The sequence below is a fragment of the Nyctereutes procyonoides genome, unplaced genomic scaffold (genome assembly GCF_905146905.1).
Source record: "Nyctereutes procyonoides isolate TBG_1078 unplaced genomic scaffold, NYPRO_anot_genome, whole genome shotgun sequence".
NCBI classification, from domain to species: Eukaryota; Metazoa; Chordata; class Mammalia; order Carnivora; family Canidae; genus Nyctereutes; species Nyctereutes procyonoides.
This window is the reverse complement of record NW_026575052.1, coordinates 7,431,082-7,445,644: the sequence shown is the minus strand read 5'-3', so window position 1 is coordinate 7,445,644 and position 14,563 is coordinate 7,431,082. Positions and strand designations below refer to the sequence as shown.

Here is a 14,563-nt window from a genome sequence, read left to right as displayed (position 1 = left end):
TCTCATGAATAAACAAATAAAATCTTTTTAAAAAAATAAATTGTAGTTATAGTAAATACCAAAAGACCTATAGGTTCTTAGGAAGATCATATAATAAGATGTAGTTGAGGGATCTGGAGTCAACAAAAGCTTATCTGTTAAATAAATAAAATTAGTTTTCCAAAAAAAGAAAAGAAAAGAAAATTAGTTTTCCAGGGGCCTGGCTGTCTCAGTCAGTAGAGCAGGTGACTCATGGTCTCAGGGTTTGCAGGTTCAAGCCCCATGTTCGATACAGAGATTACTTAAAATTAAATGTTTAAAAAATAATAAAAATTAGGCTTCTAGCTTCAGAGCATTAACTATATCTTATGACTTTTAGCATATTTTATGATATTCTAACAGCTTACAGAACACATCCTATGAAAGATGTTTTTTCTAGCATCTTAGTAGGTGCTATTATTATTTAAAAATTGGGGTACCTGAGTGATTCAGTCGGTTAAGTGTCCGACTTGATTTCAGCTCAGGTCATGGTTTCAGGGTCCTGGGATGGATTACCACATCATACTCCCTGCTCAGCAGGGAATGTGCTTGAGTATTCTCTTTCTCCTTTCCTTCTACCCCTCCCCCAGTTTGCATTGTGTGTTTGTATGTCAAATAAATAAATCTTTAAAAGATAATAATAATACAAATTAATATTTATTGAGCCTTTGTTTTGGTTTGGCAGTATGCCAAGTCCTTTTCCTGTGTGCATTCCTCAGGGTAACCCTGTATTAGGAGGTCAAGACTGAGAGATTGTGGGACACCTGGGTCGCGCAGTAGTTAAGCTCCTGCCTTTGGCCCAGGGTGTGATCCTGGAGTCCCGAGATCAAGTCTCGCATCAGGCTCCCTGGATGGAGCCTGCTTCTCTCTCTGACTGTGTCTCTGCCTCTCTCTCTCTCTCTTTTCTCTCTCTCTCTCTCTTTTCTCTCTCTCTCTCTCTCTCTCTCTCTCTCTGTCTCATGAATAAATAAATAAAATCCTAAAAAAAAGAAAGAAAAGAAAGAAAGAAAGAAATTGTAACCCTCCTAAACTCACATAGTAGTAAGTAGCAGAACCAGGATTCAAACCCACATTTGTCTCTCTCCACACCCTGTGTTTTTTAGCCTCTGTGATATATAGTTAACTGAATAACTAAAATGTGCCAGCCACATTCTAGGGAAGACTGCCTGGATATTCTGTAGTGTATATAGTGAACAATATAGTTTACTTCTGTAGGTCATTTGTGGAGCTTACCATCTAATGGGAGATACAGAGCTGCCTAAATTTAGGTAATAAGTAAACAACAAATACAAAAAGAAAAGTAATGTTTCAGTGCAGAGAATTAAAACAAGGTGATATGATAGCTAGTGATTGTACAGTCACAGAGACTATAGGAGGTGTCAGTCAGCTGCGTACTGAAAGAAATGAGAACCAAACCATGAGAAAATCAGGGAAAGGGCACAATTACGAACTACTGTGACATTAAAGGTACCATGATTTAGGGGGCACCTGGCTGATTCAGTTGGTAGAACATGTGACTCCTGATCTCAGAATTGTAAGTTTGAGCCCCATGTTAAGTATAGACAAATGACTAAAAATAAAATCTTTTTAAAAGAAGTACATTGATATATTTAGTTGACCCTGTACACAGATTCAGTAAATAAATTTCCATGGGAAGATATTTAATCACTTCATGGAGCACCTAGCTAGCTCCGTTGGAAGAGCATGAGACCCTTGATGTCAGATTGGCTGTAGAGATTACTTAAAAATAAAAATCATAAAAAAAAAAATGAAGACAATCAATTCAGGTTAAATACTAAAGATATGTGCATTCATTTCCATGGTCTCCTGAAAAGCATTATTATGATGTTGGGCTTTAAAATGAGGTAAAAACTCACAAGGATAAAAAACATAGGGAATAGACAGCAGCAACATTCTGGAAGCTAGAAATTAGAAGGATGAGTAGCCATTTATTTAGCAGGCTAGGGATGTGTATAAGGTGTAGATGGGGCTGAGAAAAGAAGGTTTGATGGGTTAGAAGTGTATTAAGACAGTTTTACATGACAACTGGGCCAACTGTTTCCAAAAATGTGAATGTCATAACAAGATAAAAACAAAAGAAAGGACTGATCTAGATTAAAAGAGTCTAAAGAGACATCATGCATCCTGACATGTGATGTCAGGTTTTTAGTTGTATCCTGGAACAAGAAAAAGCTATAATGGACATTTGGGGACAATTGTGGAAATTTTGAATATATACTATATATCAGTATACTTTTAAAAGATTAATTTATTTAGTTTATAGAGAGCACGCAAGCTTGAGTGGGAGGAGGGGCAGAAGGAGAGAGTCTTATGCAGACTCCCTGCTAAGTGTGGAGCCGGATGCTGAGCTCAATCTCACAACCCACGAGATCCTGACCGGAGTTGAAATCACCCATTGGACACTTAACTGACTAAGCCACGCAGCCCCCCGTATCAGATAGTATTTTTATTGACTTTGTATTGATACTAAATTTCTTACATATATGTAAAGAAAACAGTTGATGAATCTCAGTTGAAGTTATAGATGTGTACATTGTACTATTCAATTACTCTGTAGTTTAAAAGTTTTTTAGATAAAAAGTAGATGTGGGGGAGGTACGAAATAAAATAGCAGAGGGTAAATAGAGCAACAGTGAGAAATCTAGGTGTGCCCTCCTCCTTCCTCAGTCAGGAGGCTGCCCTTCTCACATGCATTTCCCCCCTCAGAAGAGCTACTCTCTTCAGAGGTTCAACCAAAGGATTTTGGATTCAGACAAAATTGAGATAGCTGAGGGCAGAGAGGCATACTGCTGTATTGGTGATTCAGCAACCCTGGCTGCCAGGCTTCAAAGATATGGACCTAGCCATATCACCCCATGGTAAGGACCATTTCACAAGCCCCACAGTCCAAGAACTTCCTAAAAGGTATTTAGTACTTAAGCTAACCATATTAACTTCCCTATGAAGGAATACCTTCTTTATTGAATATTTTGCAAATATTAACATCCCCAAACAGAATTATCTCAGTTGCCACTTTAAGTCGTTTGACTCATGATCGTGAATTTCTGTTTCATAATATACCATATTCATTTTTTTTATTGATCATAACATGGGTAAGCATTATGTAGAAAAATACATTTTTGACTCTGCTTCTTTGAGCAGAGTAGTAAAATTGTTAACCTAAACACTTTACTCTTATAACAATTTTCTATTCTTTTGTTTTAAAATATGACTAATATTGCCCAGATCAGCCTGCATTTTACCAAGCTCTATTAATGTCTAAAAAAAATATGAAAAAAATTAAAAACTAAAAATTAAAAAATTTTTAAAAATTAAAAAATATATGAAGACTGTCTTGTTTGTGGAGCTTTCTGTTGACTGTCATATGTAAAAGATTTTAAACTTATTTTAACGTTCTTGTAATGGGATCCAGATTTTAGAGTAAGCTTTTTATTTGCTGTTTGAACAGGAAGCCATGCAGTGTGTGGAAGAGCTGAATGCCCAGGGCCTGCTACATGTGTTTGTGAGAATGGGAGTAGAGTCCACCCTGGAAAGGAGCCAGATCACCAGAGATCACATGGGCCAATTACTCTATCAGCTGGTGCAGTCAGAAAAACTCAGCAAACAGGACATTTTCAAAGGGTTAGTATCCTCCTCAAGAGTGGTAGTTACTCACTGTGCTCAAAAGTACATGTATTTTTAAGTACTAATTTCCATAGAATAAAACTATGTCCAATATAATGTGTTGATGTGTAATATGTTGATAGTTTATTGGTGGAGATTACAGCATTTGGTAGATTGTGCTAGGGAATGAAGGGTTATCTCTTGGTTTTCTAAATTTTATTGTTAGACCTGTATCATGGTGTAAGGTAGCAGAGACCTCTTAACCTCGGAGAAACTCAGGCCTTCACCAGCCCATTTACATGTAAACCCTGTATGTTCTTTGAGGCAAAAGCTTTTTTTGTGTGAGGAAAATTTTGGAAAATCGACTTAAACCTTTTTAAAATAAGCCTTATCCTTTCAGTAAACCATGGTTATTTTGGCCAATGAATGCTCGTCTGTCCATTCTACCCCCATAGAAGCATGTATAACTCCCAAATTGTTAATGATTTAGTCTGTTCCAGATTGGTTTCATTATGATTCTTGTTGCTGCCTGTTTTGATGAAGTCTGGCTGTCACTATTATATACTCATCAGATCAAGTTCTAATAAGTTTGTTATCATTACATGTGCATGGATTGGCTTCTTTGTGGTACAGCCCACATTTTTACCCAGGCTTGGGTTCTGATGTTTAAGGTGAAATTAATGTTTAAGGCAAAAATTTCATATGGTAAAAAATTTTGTTTTAGGAGCCATGTTGTGCAAATGAAAAACATAGAAACACAGCACTGCCAGGTGCCCACTCTCAAATCAGGAACTAAAACCTCCTGAAGGCTGAACACCAGATTCACGTGTCACATTTCATCTTCAGGGGATATGTTCATTGGGTAGAATAGCATTAAAAATTCTGCACTATTTTTCTCTTTGTGTCTTTTTTGCCGGGCTCGTAGTATATTCTTGTAAATTAAATGCACATGTGATGAAATGCAACAGTATGTCTTTCAGATATGGTTAATTCCTTAGAATAAGGTAAACATTAAATGACAAAGTTGAATGTATTTAGGAATAATTACTCATTTGATTTTATGAAGAATGATGATGGTGTCTTCAAGGTCCTAGAAAATATATACTTACCCCTAGGATTATTAATCTTTCAGCAATAAGATAAATTGGGATGAATACACTGAGTGTGACTGGATTAAGGCCATCTACCTTAATAAGTAGTTACCTTAGTATGAAACTGTGGCAAAAGTTTCTGTGATTGTTGCCCTTTAAGACCTAGATGGTTTCCCAGTTTAAAAAGAAAAAATTGATTCACTTCAATAACCAGCTAGTGTAAATAGAGCAAATGAGTATCCACATCCTCACATATTGAGTTCTTTTCCTAGCCAACTTGAAATTATAGGTTCGAGCCCCTGCAAACTACAGTTGAGGTCACGATTATATTAATTTATAAATGCTTCTTTCTTATCTATTAAGATACAGTCACCAGATAATTTTAGAATTGAGAATGCTGAATAACTGTTTACCCTTTCTCTCTTTCTTCAAACTATACTATTAAGTTTATTTGTATCTAGAAAGACCCCAGGAGGTACGATCTCGCTTCATTGCTTCACTGAACTTGTGAGGTGCTAGCTTGATTTCTAGGCTTTCATATGTTGGCATTTCCCTTTGGGGAGGATTCCTTGAGAAAAAAGTGTCATATTCAGACATCATCTCTATAATTTCATTGGTGGTAGTGGTGCTGGTGCTGGTGCTCCTGTTGATGCTGTTTCTAGCAATACACAACCACCACCTTTTATTTGTACTGAAAATGAAATTAACACTTCTGTGTCTCAGTAGCTACTTCATCTTCCTCTGTCCTTACTTACTTTTTTTTTTTTAAGATTTTATTTACTTATTCATGAGAGAGAGAGAGAGACAGAGACACAGGCAGAGGGAGAAGCAGACTCCCTGTGGGGAGCCCAGTGCAGGACTTGATCCCAGGACCCCAGGATCATGCCCTGGGCGGAAGGCAGATGCTCAACTGCTGAGCTACCCAGGCTTCCCTGTCCCTACTTCCTTAAGGGGCATCTAGGTGGCTCAGTGGTTGGATGTCTGCCTTTAGCTCAGGGTGTGATCCCAAGGTCCTAGGATCGAGTCCTGCATCGGGCTCCCCACAAGGAGCCTGCTTCTCCCTCTGCCTGCATCTCTGCCTCTCTCTCTCTCCATGTCTCTCATGAATAAAATAAATAAAATCTTAAAAAAAAAAAAAGGAAGTGTGATAAACAGATGAAAAACCAGGATGGTAAAAATTGGAGTTGTCAGTAGACATACAGTATGTACCCTGTGTGTTTCATTTTGGGAGATATTTGTTGGAGAGAAATCTTATCTCCTCCTCAACTACTCTAGGGAACTTTTCCTGCCTCTTATGGCAGTTCTACCCTGCTATTCAGAGTTTACACAGACATGCAGAGTAGGTTTCAGATGCAAATTGTGGAGGTGCCAATTTAAAAAAAATTATAGGGGATCCCTGGGTGGTTCAGCAGTTTGGCGCCCGCCTTCGGCCCAGGGCGTGATCCTGGAGTCCGGGGATCAAGTCCTGCGTTGGGCTCCCGGCATGGAGTCTGCTTCTCCCTCTGCCTGTGTCTCTACCTCTCTCTCTCTCTCTCTCTCATAAATAAATAAAAATAAAATCTTAAAAAAATAAAATAAAATAAAAATTATAGAGATGCTAGTTGACAATGGAGACCATGTTTGCTCACATAGGTAAGAAATAATAACTTTTTTGTAGTGATCCTTTAAATATGATACTGGAGTATAAGAAGCTTTCATCTTCATTTATTTCTTCCTTTTACCTGTAAGATTCTCTTTAAACCAGTCATAATGATACTTGACCAATCTGATTTTTAGATGTCTTCACTGTCTCTCTCGTTTATCTATATCATGATATGCTTTTTAATTATCACAATGAAATTGTAGGAGATGCTGCTAATAACCATTTCCAATTATGGAAGATTATTTTTTGCCTTTTCAGCAGATTTCTGAACTAAAAAAAAATTTTAACTTTTAACCATGTACCCTTTTATTTAAATTTTAGACAGGAACTCAGTATATAAAGTAAAGAAAAGTAGAGCCTTCTTGGTTGAGAAGGAGGGAGGGATACCTAAAATCCCACCTGTGGATTTCACCATTAGAGTAGTCCATAATGGTCACTCTGTAAGGAGAAGCAAGAGTACGGTATAGCTGTTTTGTTCGTTCAGCCAGCAGAAAATGTGTATTATGCAGTGCATTATTACAGACTACGTAATAATCCAAAGCTTTTGTACACCATTGGTTTTAAAAAAAATGTACAAAAAGATTTAGGAACTGTAAGTCTGAAAAGAAATAAGCCGCTTACAAGCTTATTCTACGGAAACCCTATGTTCAGCCAAATATGGTTTTTTTTTTTTATCAGCAGTATGGATTTGACCAATGATTGTGTTCTACAGACTGTCCCATGATGAACTGACTAATCAAGAAATAGAAAACCAAAGGGGTACTTAGGTGGCTCAGATTGTTAAGCATCTGCCTTCACTTCAGGTCATAATCACCAGGTCCTGGGACCAAGCTGCACATTGGACTCCGAGCTCAGTTGGGAGTCTCTTTCTCCCCCTCCCTCTTCCTCTCCCCTTGCTTGTGCTCTTTCTGTCTCTCTCTCTTTTCCTCAAGTGAATAAATTAAAAATCTTAAAGAAAAAGGAGGGGGGGAACACCTGGGTGACTCAGTGGTTGAGCATCTGCCTCTGCCTTAGGCTCAGGGAGTGATCCCAGGGTCCTGGGATTGAGTCCTGCATCAGGCTCCCTGAAAGGAGCCTGCTTCTCCCTCTGCCTATTGTCTCTGCCTCTCTCTGTGTGTCTCATGAATAAATAAACAAAATCTTTAAAAACTTTTTTAAAAAAGAAAAGAAATAGGGATCCCTGGGTGGCGCAGCGGTTTAGCGCCTGCCTTTGGCCCAGGGCGCGATCCTGGAGACCCGGGATCGAATCCCACGTCGGGCTCCCGGTGCATGGAGCCTGCTTCTCCCTCTGCCTATGTCTCTGCCCCTCTCTCTCTCTCTCTCTCTCTGTGTGTGTGACTATCATAAATAAATAAAAATTTTTTTAAAAAAAGAAATAGAAAACCAAGGCAAGAATATGGGTATCTTCTAGTTGTAATATGAGATGAAAATCATAAATCAACTGCTGAGAGACCTGGACAGCTACAATTGTCTCATGGGCTCATTAAACAGCTTAATCTATGCCACTAAGTCATGGAACATGAATTGACTTTATAGGATGATTAGCCCAGAAATCATGGAGTCCAGCCAGATTATATCCCATCAGTGGCACATTAACTGAGCTTAAAGTGTGCGCATAATGAGAAAATAGTCAAGTTATCTGTTGTACAGCAAGTAGATGTCAAATCATTATGAGCTGTGAGGTCAAAAAGTTGACATTAAGGATTCATGAAGCCCAGAGATAAGTAATGTCACAGAGCTACAAACTATTTTGAAATGGTACCTTCAGAAAGGTAACCCTGCCTTGTAGCAGTATCTCTTTTTATGTGCAAAAATTTTAATGACGTGTAAACTTCTATAGTAGGTACGCTAAGTGACGTACTCTAGCTAAAAACTGAAATACAGTGAAAAGCATGTTATTTTCTGTATGCAGAGATCTGGAAGGCTGTGAAGACAAATATACCTGCCTGTGCCCCTTCACTCACTCATCCCTTCCTTTATGATTACATGTATGTCCTTGTGTACGTCCCCTTTACTTAAATTTACTTTTGTTGTTGTCCTTTTTAATATGCTGTATATGGGACTAATTAACAAAGTGTTGAATTATATTTTTATACTTCTAAATGAATAGCTGTGATTTTTCACCCTAAATAAGATTGTACTGATATTCTGTATTTGACTTGCCCAAGTTTCATATTTAAATCCCATTTATTTAATTTCACGTTGAAAAAATTTTCGGGGATCCCTGGGTGGCACAGCGGTTTAGCGCCTGCCTTTGGCCCAGGGCGCGATCCTGGAGACCGGGGATCGAATCCCGCGTCGGGCTCCCGGTGCATGGAGCCTGCTTCTCCCTCTGCCTGTGTCTCTGCCTCTCTCTCTCTCTTTCTCTCTCTCTCTGTGTGTGTGACTATCATAAATAAATAAAAATTTTTAAAAAAAGGAAAGAAAAAAAGAAAAAATTTTCGTAACATGAAAGCCTGAAACCACTAGCTTTTTTAAAAAGATACAGTAGTTTTAATATATCATGATGTTATTAGTAATGTTATCAGACTTTTTTATATCCAACTGGTTTCTTTCCCTATTGTAAACTCCTCAAGGACTAGGGTTTTTGTCTTTTCTTCTCTTAGGGTCTGGTCTGATTTACACCAGATGTCCTGACTGACCCAGGGAATGTGATACTCAGCTGTGGTGAACTCATTAGATAGTGTAGGATTAGATTGTATATCTCTTCCCTCGGAATTTAACATTGACTCCCTTATTTTCATACTGAAATCTTCCACGTGTCACCTTCATAGAGAGGTATCTTCTAACCACCCTCTAGATTGGGACATCCTGGTACCATAGTTCACGTTCTTCAGATATTAGCCCTTTCTGCAGGCATGCTTTTGTTTCTGCTGTTCTTTCTCCTCCACGAATATAAGCTCTTTAGAAGAGGAATTCATTTATTAGTTACTTTATTTTTTTTATTTTTTTTACATTTTATTTATTTATGATAGGCACACAGTGAGAGAAAGAGCGAGGCAGAGACATAGGCAGAGGGAGAAGCAGGCTCCATGCACCGGGAGCCCGACGTGGAACTCGATCCCGGGTCTCCAGGATCACGCCCTGGGCCAAAGGCAGGCGCCAAACCGCTGCACCACCCAGGGATCCCCTATTAGTTACTTTATGCCTGGCATAGTACCTAACACAGTGGGTGCTTTAATAGGTATTTGCTGACTGATTTTTGGTCTCTTTATTTAATCTTAACTTTTGAATTACATTTCTATGAATTTTTGTCTTGTTCTTTTTCAGTTTTTCAGAAACGTTGGAATTGGCAGATGACATGGCTATTGATATTCCCCATATTTGGTTGTATCTTGCTGAACTGGTAACCCCCATGTTAAAAGAAGGCGGAATCTCCATGAGAGAACTTATCATGTAAGTTGTACTTGGTTTTTGTTTTTGTTTTTGTGTATGTGTATATCAAGCTAAACTGATGCCAAACTTTACCAGTTGACTCAAGCACACCGCTGTTCCCTTAGTGCTTTTGGAGGCTCTTGGATACAGCCTGTGACTCTTAAAGACTTCTATTTTTTTTTTTTTCTTAAAGACTTCTAAATTCAGGAGATTAAGAAGTATAAACTGCCAGTTAAAAAGTTAAATAAGTCGTGGGCATGAAAAGTATGGCATAGGGAATATAGCCAATATTATTATAACTTTGTATGGTGACTGGTAATTACACTTCATTGTGGTAAGCATTTTATTTTATATATACATATATATGTATATATATATATACAAATATATATATATTTGTCAAATCACTATGTTGTACAACTGAAACTAATACAACTAATACAACTATACTTCAGTTTTTTAAAGACATTTCAGTATGAAAATGTTATATTACACGGTATCTACAGTGGAGAAGTCATGGGGATATGATAAACCTGTGGTTCATTGAGATGAGCAGTGTTTATAGATAGGCCTCCAGAATCACTTAGTTGCAAAGGTATTGCTCCTGGAAACTTAATGTTAATCTGACTTTTATGTCTGTCCTTGCTCAAATGCTGTAAGGAGTTATTTCTACTTAATAGCTTGTCAGACTGACACCTGCATAGTACCTGCTCTGCTTGTAATCGAAAGAACTGCATCTTAGGTATTCCTAGATATGCACAGAAGTGGGAAATTATTGCTGCGTTGTACAGACTTAATTTTTCCTAAACTCTTTTTTACAACATTACTATTTCCCCAAAAACTGTTCATGTAGTCAAACTTCATATCTGTGTGTCCCTTTTGTTGGAGGTTTACAGCACATTAAAGATTATGAGAATTCTGTAGTAAAATAAAATAATAAAAACTGTGGGCACCTGGCTGGCTCAGTCAGTAGAGTATGCGATTCTTCATCTCGTGATTGTGAGTTCAAGCCCCACACTGGGCAAAGAGCTTACATATTTTTTTTTTAATTGAGACTTGTTTAATTTAGCATTGCTTCATTTAGTTGTAGAATCCTTTTCTTGAGGAATAAGTATTCATATCCTGTGAAACACAGTGTGGGAACTACTGATTTAGACTATCAGAAAAATGGTCCCTTTCTGTTTCTTCCATATTCTGAAGAAAAACTTCCTTTCTTAAAAATACTTGATAACTAAGCTTTGCAGCTCCCTGTTACCTAAGGTGCTTTTCTCTTTTAGACTTGAAGTGGCATTTATGTAAATAGATCATTGAAACTGATCATTGCATTGCTTCTATCACTGAGGCAATTAAAAAGGCAAAAGCCAGGAATTCTAAGGTCCCTTTCCAGCTTCTCCATGAAGCAGAAAGTGAACTTAAAGTCTGAACTACTACTACTGAACATTACTTAGAGCATGTCTTGGAGCTTTCTCTTGCCCATTATTATTTAGGTTGTGTAATATCTATTCTTTTGGCACACATTGTTTGCCTACTATTCTAGAGCAGGGAGTTTGTTCAGAGGTACTTAATCACTACTCCTGTCTTTTACAGAGAATTTAGCAAACCTTTACTTCCTGTTGGAAGAGCTGGGGTCTTGCTTTCTGAAATATTGCACCTTCTATGCAAACAAATGGTGAGTGTTAAACCAAGAGTCAGACTCAACAGCATATTAGGAAGAGCAGTGACTTTGATCTTGAGTTATGTGTGAATAGCTTAGGTATCATTGTGCAAGTCTTTCTGTTGCCTTTTATTATTTGAAAAGAAGAGTGAGGTCTTTGTTTCAATCTAGTTTCTTACAGAGGTGTATTTTTCCTTCTGTTATTACTAACTTGGGAAAGAATTATTAATCTCAACTGGATTTAGTATAATTTTAAAGAATCTCAAGATATGTTGTATTTGTGGCTAGTAATTTTATCTTCTCTTGAAACAAAATGGCTATTATTTATACTTTTTAATAGTTTTCAGTGAAAACTCCTTGCTTTCAGAGAAAGATAAGATTCTTAAAATGATTAATTTTATTAATTTTGGATCCGAGGCTAGGTAATCTGATTAGTAATATGTGTTAAAAATGATTTTACAAGATTGTGAATTGCTGTCTTAAATTTATTTTAGTTCAATAAATACTGCACATTTCTCTGCAAAGCTTTATGCCAGGACCTCAGTTTACAAAGATAACTAAGCCTTTAAAGAATTTATAAATGAGAAAAGGTGGCAGACAAATCTAAACCAATACTTCAAAAGAGTGTATCAGTGCTATAGTAGAGGTATAAGGAGTTTGGGAAAGGGGGTAACAATACCTGAGGTGAGAAACATCAGAACAAAACTTATACATGAAAATTCTAGAGTGATTTCTGACTTATTCATACTGGATCCAAAGGTAATTGGGATGATAGACTTCATTATAGGCATCATTGAAAATGTTTTGTTTCATTTCTCCCTCTGAATCTACAGAAGTCCCTTTGTATTACATTTCTGTACTAGTTACTCATGCATGGGTGTACTAAATAGCCCAGTCTCTAGCTCTAGCTGATTATTTGTTATTAATACTATTTGCTTGATGCACTAAAGTTTTTATTGAACCCTAATTTGTAGGTGTAAGTCTGTAAATTAGACTTAATTTAATTGAATTAATAGAATAACTATTAACTTAATAATAATAACTTAATAACTCTTAATAGAATTGCTTCGTCCTTTCCTAACCTACTTCACTTAAATCCTTATTAAAAACTCAAATTCTTATTAACTTTTATATGTAGAAACAGCAAATTCTCATTTCTCCCAACCAGATTCTCATAGAACATAAATTCTGGAGTCAGCCTGAGATTAAATCCTCACTCTGGGAAGTTATCAGCTATGCTTTGGGCAAGTTACTCTATGAAATAATTAATATGCATTTCACAGCTGATAGCTGCAGCCAAAGGCTGACATTTCCTTTTATCACTGTGATTTCCTACAGGCAGTGGACTTGTAGCTTCTCATCAGTTCTCTGACAGCACCTCTTCTCTGTTGTTTCTTGGGTCAGTCTTGTTCTTCTTGCCCTTGAAATATTTCTCATTCCTGATTCAGGAGCAACAACCTCCTTAGTTGTTCTCATGTTAGCATGGTCATGATATACTATGAAGAAGAAGGGATTCCAGTGAGGCTTGATGAACGGCTTCAATAGCAGATGTATATAACACTATCTAGGAAAAGAGACACTATTGAATTTATAAACTTTGAGAGTTAGAATTTTTTTTAGGTGATTATATTCATAAATCCCAAACATGAGCTTGCAGTTCCCAAGATTAGTCATTGATAAAATAAGCTATTTTATCCGCCATTAACCATTACATTCACATATATCCATACGTCTTAGTGTGAAAGCCAGGAGTCCTGAGAAATTAAGGAAAGTTTTGAGTCTTCAGTCTTTGCAGTTCCACACTCGACTTCAAGCAAGCCTTTTCTCCTCCTCCTCCTGCTCCTCCTACTCCTTTTCTCCTTTCTCCTCTTCCTCCTCTTCTGCCTTCTTCTTCTCACAATGTAAAAGTAAATGGATTGGACTTATCTCTGTTTTAGAGCCATAAGAAAGTGGGAGCCTTATGGAGGGAGGCTGACCTCACCTGGAAGGACTTTTTACCAGAAGGGGAAGATGTACATAATTTTCTCTTGGAGCAGGTAAGTAAGAATAAGGTTTATACCTTCCTATTTAATAGTGGTTGGTCCGTTTCATAGAAGAAATGAAGGTAATTTTATTAGTAGTTCAGTCATTAAAATTAGACCAAAATAAGAATAATGGTTAAGATGTCATCTTAAATCCATGCTTTAGGGCCACTCCAACTATTCACTCATTAGATGGATAGATAAAAAATAAAATTTAGGATTTAGCCAGGGGAATCCCTGGGTGGCTTAGCAGTTTAGCGTCTGCCTTTGGCCCAGGGTGTGATGCTGGAGACCTGGGATTGAGTCCCACATTGGGCTCCCTGCATGGGGCCTGCTTCTCCCTCTGCCTGTGTCTCTGCCCCTCTCTCTCTCTCTCATAAATAAATAAATAAAATATTTTAAAAAAAATCCCACAAAGAAAACTCCAGACCCAGTTCTCCTTGTTGAATTCTAACAAACATCTAAAGAGATATAATACCAGTTCTGCAAAGAATTCTCTACCAATTCTTCCAGAAAATTGAAGAGGAAAGATTACTTGCCATCTCAGTTCTATGAGGCCAGCATTACTCTGATAATAAAACCAAAGACATTTTAAGAAAAAACTATAAACCAATATTTTTAATAAATGCAGAGAAAAGTTTCTCAACAAAATTTGCACAGGTCTGGAGCACCTGGGTGACTCAGTGGTTGAGCATCTGCCTTTGGCATGATCCTGGGGCCTGGGATCAAGTCCTACATCTGGCTCCCTGTGGGGAGCTTGCTTCTCCAGTTGCCTATGTCTCTGCCTCTCTCTGTGTGTCTCATGAATAAATAAATAAAATTTTAAAAAACTTGCACAGGTCAAGTCCAACAATATATTAAAATATGAACCCATCACAACTGAGTAACATCACAGAAATATTATGTTATAACATTCAAAAATCAGAGTGTATGGAAGATGAAGGAGTAAAGCAGCTCCAGAATTATACCCTCCACTGAAACAACTATTGAGCTAGCAAGATGTGTTAGAATCAGCTGTTTTGGAATTGTGGAGTTTGGTCAAACATGTGCTACCAACACCAGGGGGATGCTTGATGAAAAAGAAATCGAGTAACCTTGACATTTTGCATAGAAGCTGTTGGCTCCTAGCACTGTGGTA

The 14,563-nt window shown here is 37.4% G+C and overlaps 1 protein-coding gene across 11 annotated transcripts in view; it reads left to right on the top strand.

Annotated features, from left to right (window-relative positions):
- Positions 1-14,563, top strand: part of EIF4G3 (eukaryotic translation initiation factor 4 gamma 3) — a 335,147-nt gene that overhangs the window by 303,837 nt on the left and 16,747 nt on the right. For all 11 annotated transcript variants that reach the window (XM_055331203.1, XM_055331202.1, XM_055331204.1 and 8 more), the window contains 4 exons: positions 3,488-3,660; positions 9,646-9,771; positions 11,338-11,419; positions 13,342-13,440. In XM_055331203.1, the coding sequence (XP_055187178.1) occupies positions 3,488-3,660; positions 9,646-9,771; positions 11,338-11,419; positions 13,342-13,440 (480 nt within the window). The remainder of the gene's footprint in view (positions 1-3,487; positions 3,661-9,645; positions 9,772-11,337; positions 11,420-13,341; positions 13,441-14,563) is intronic.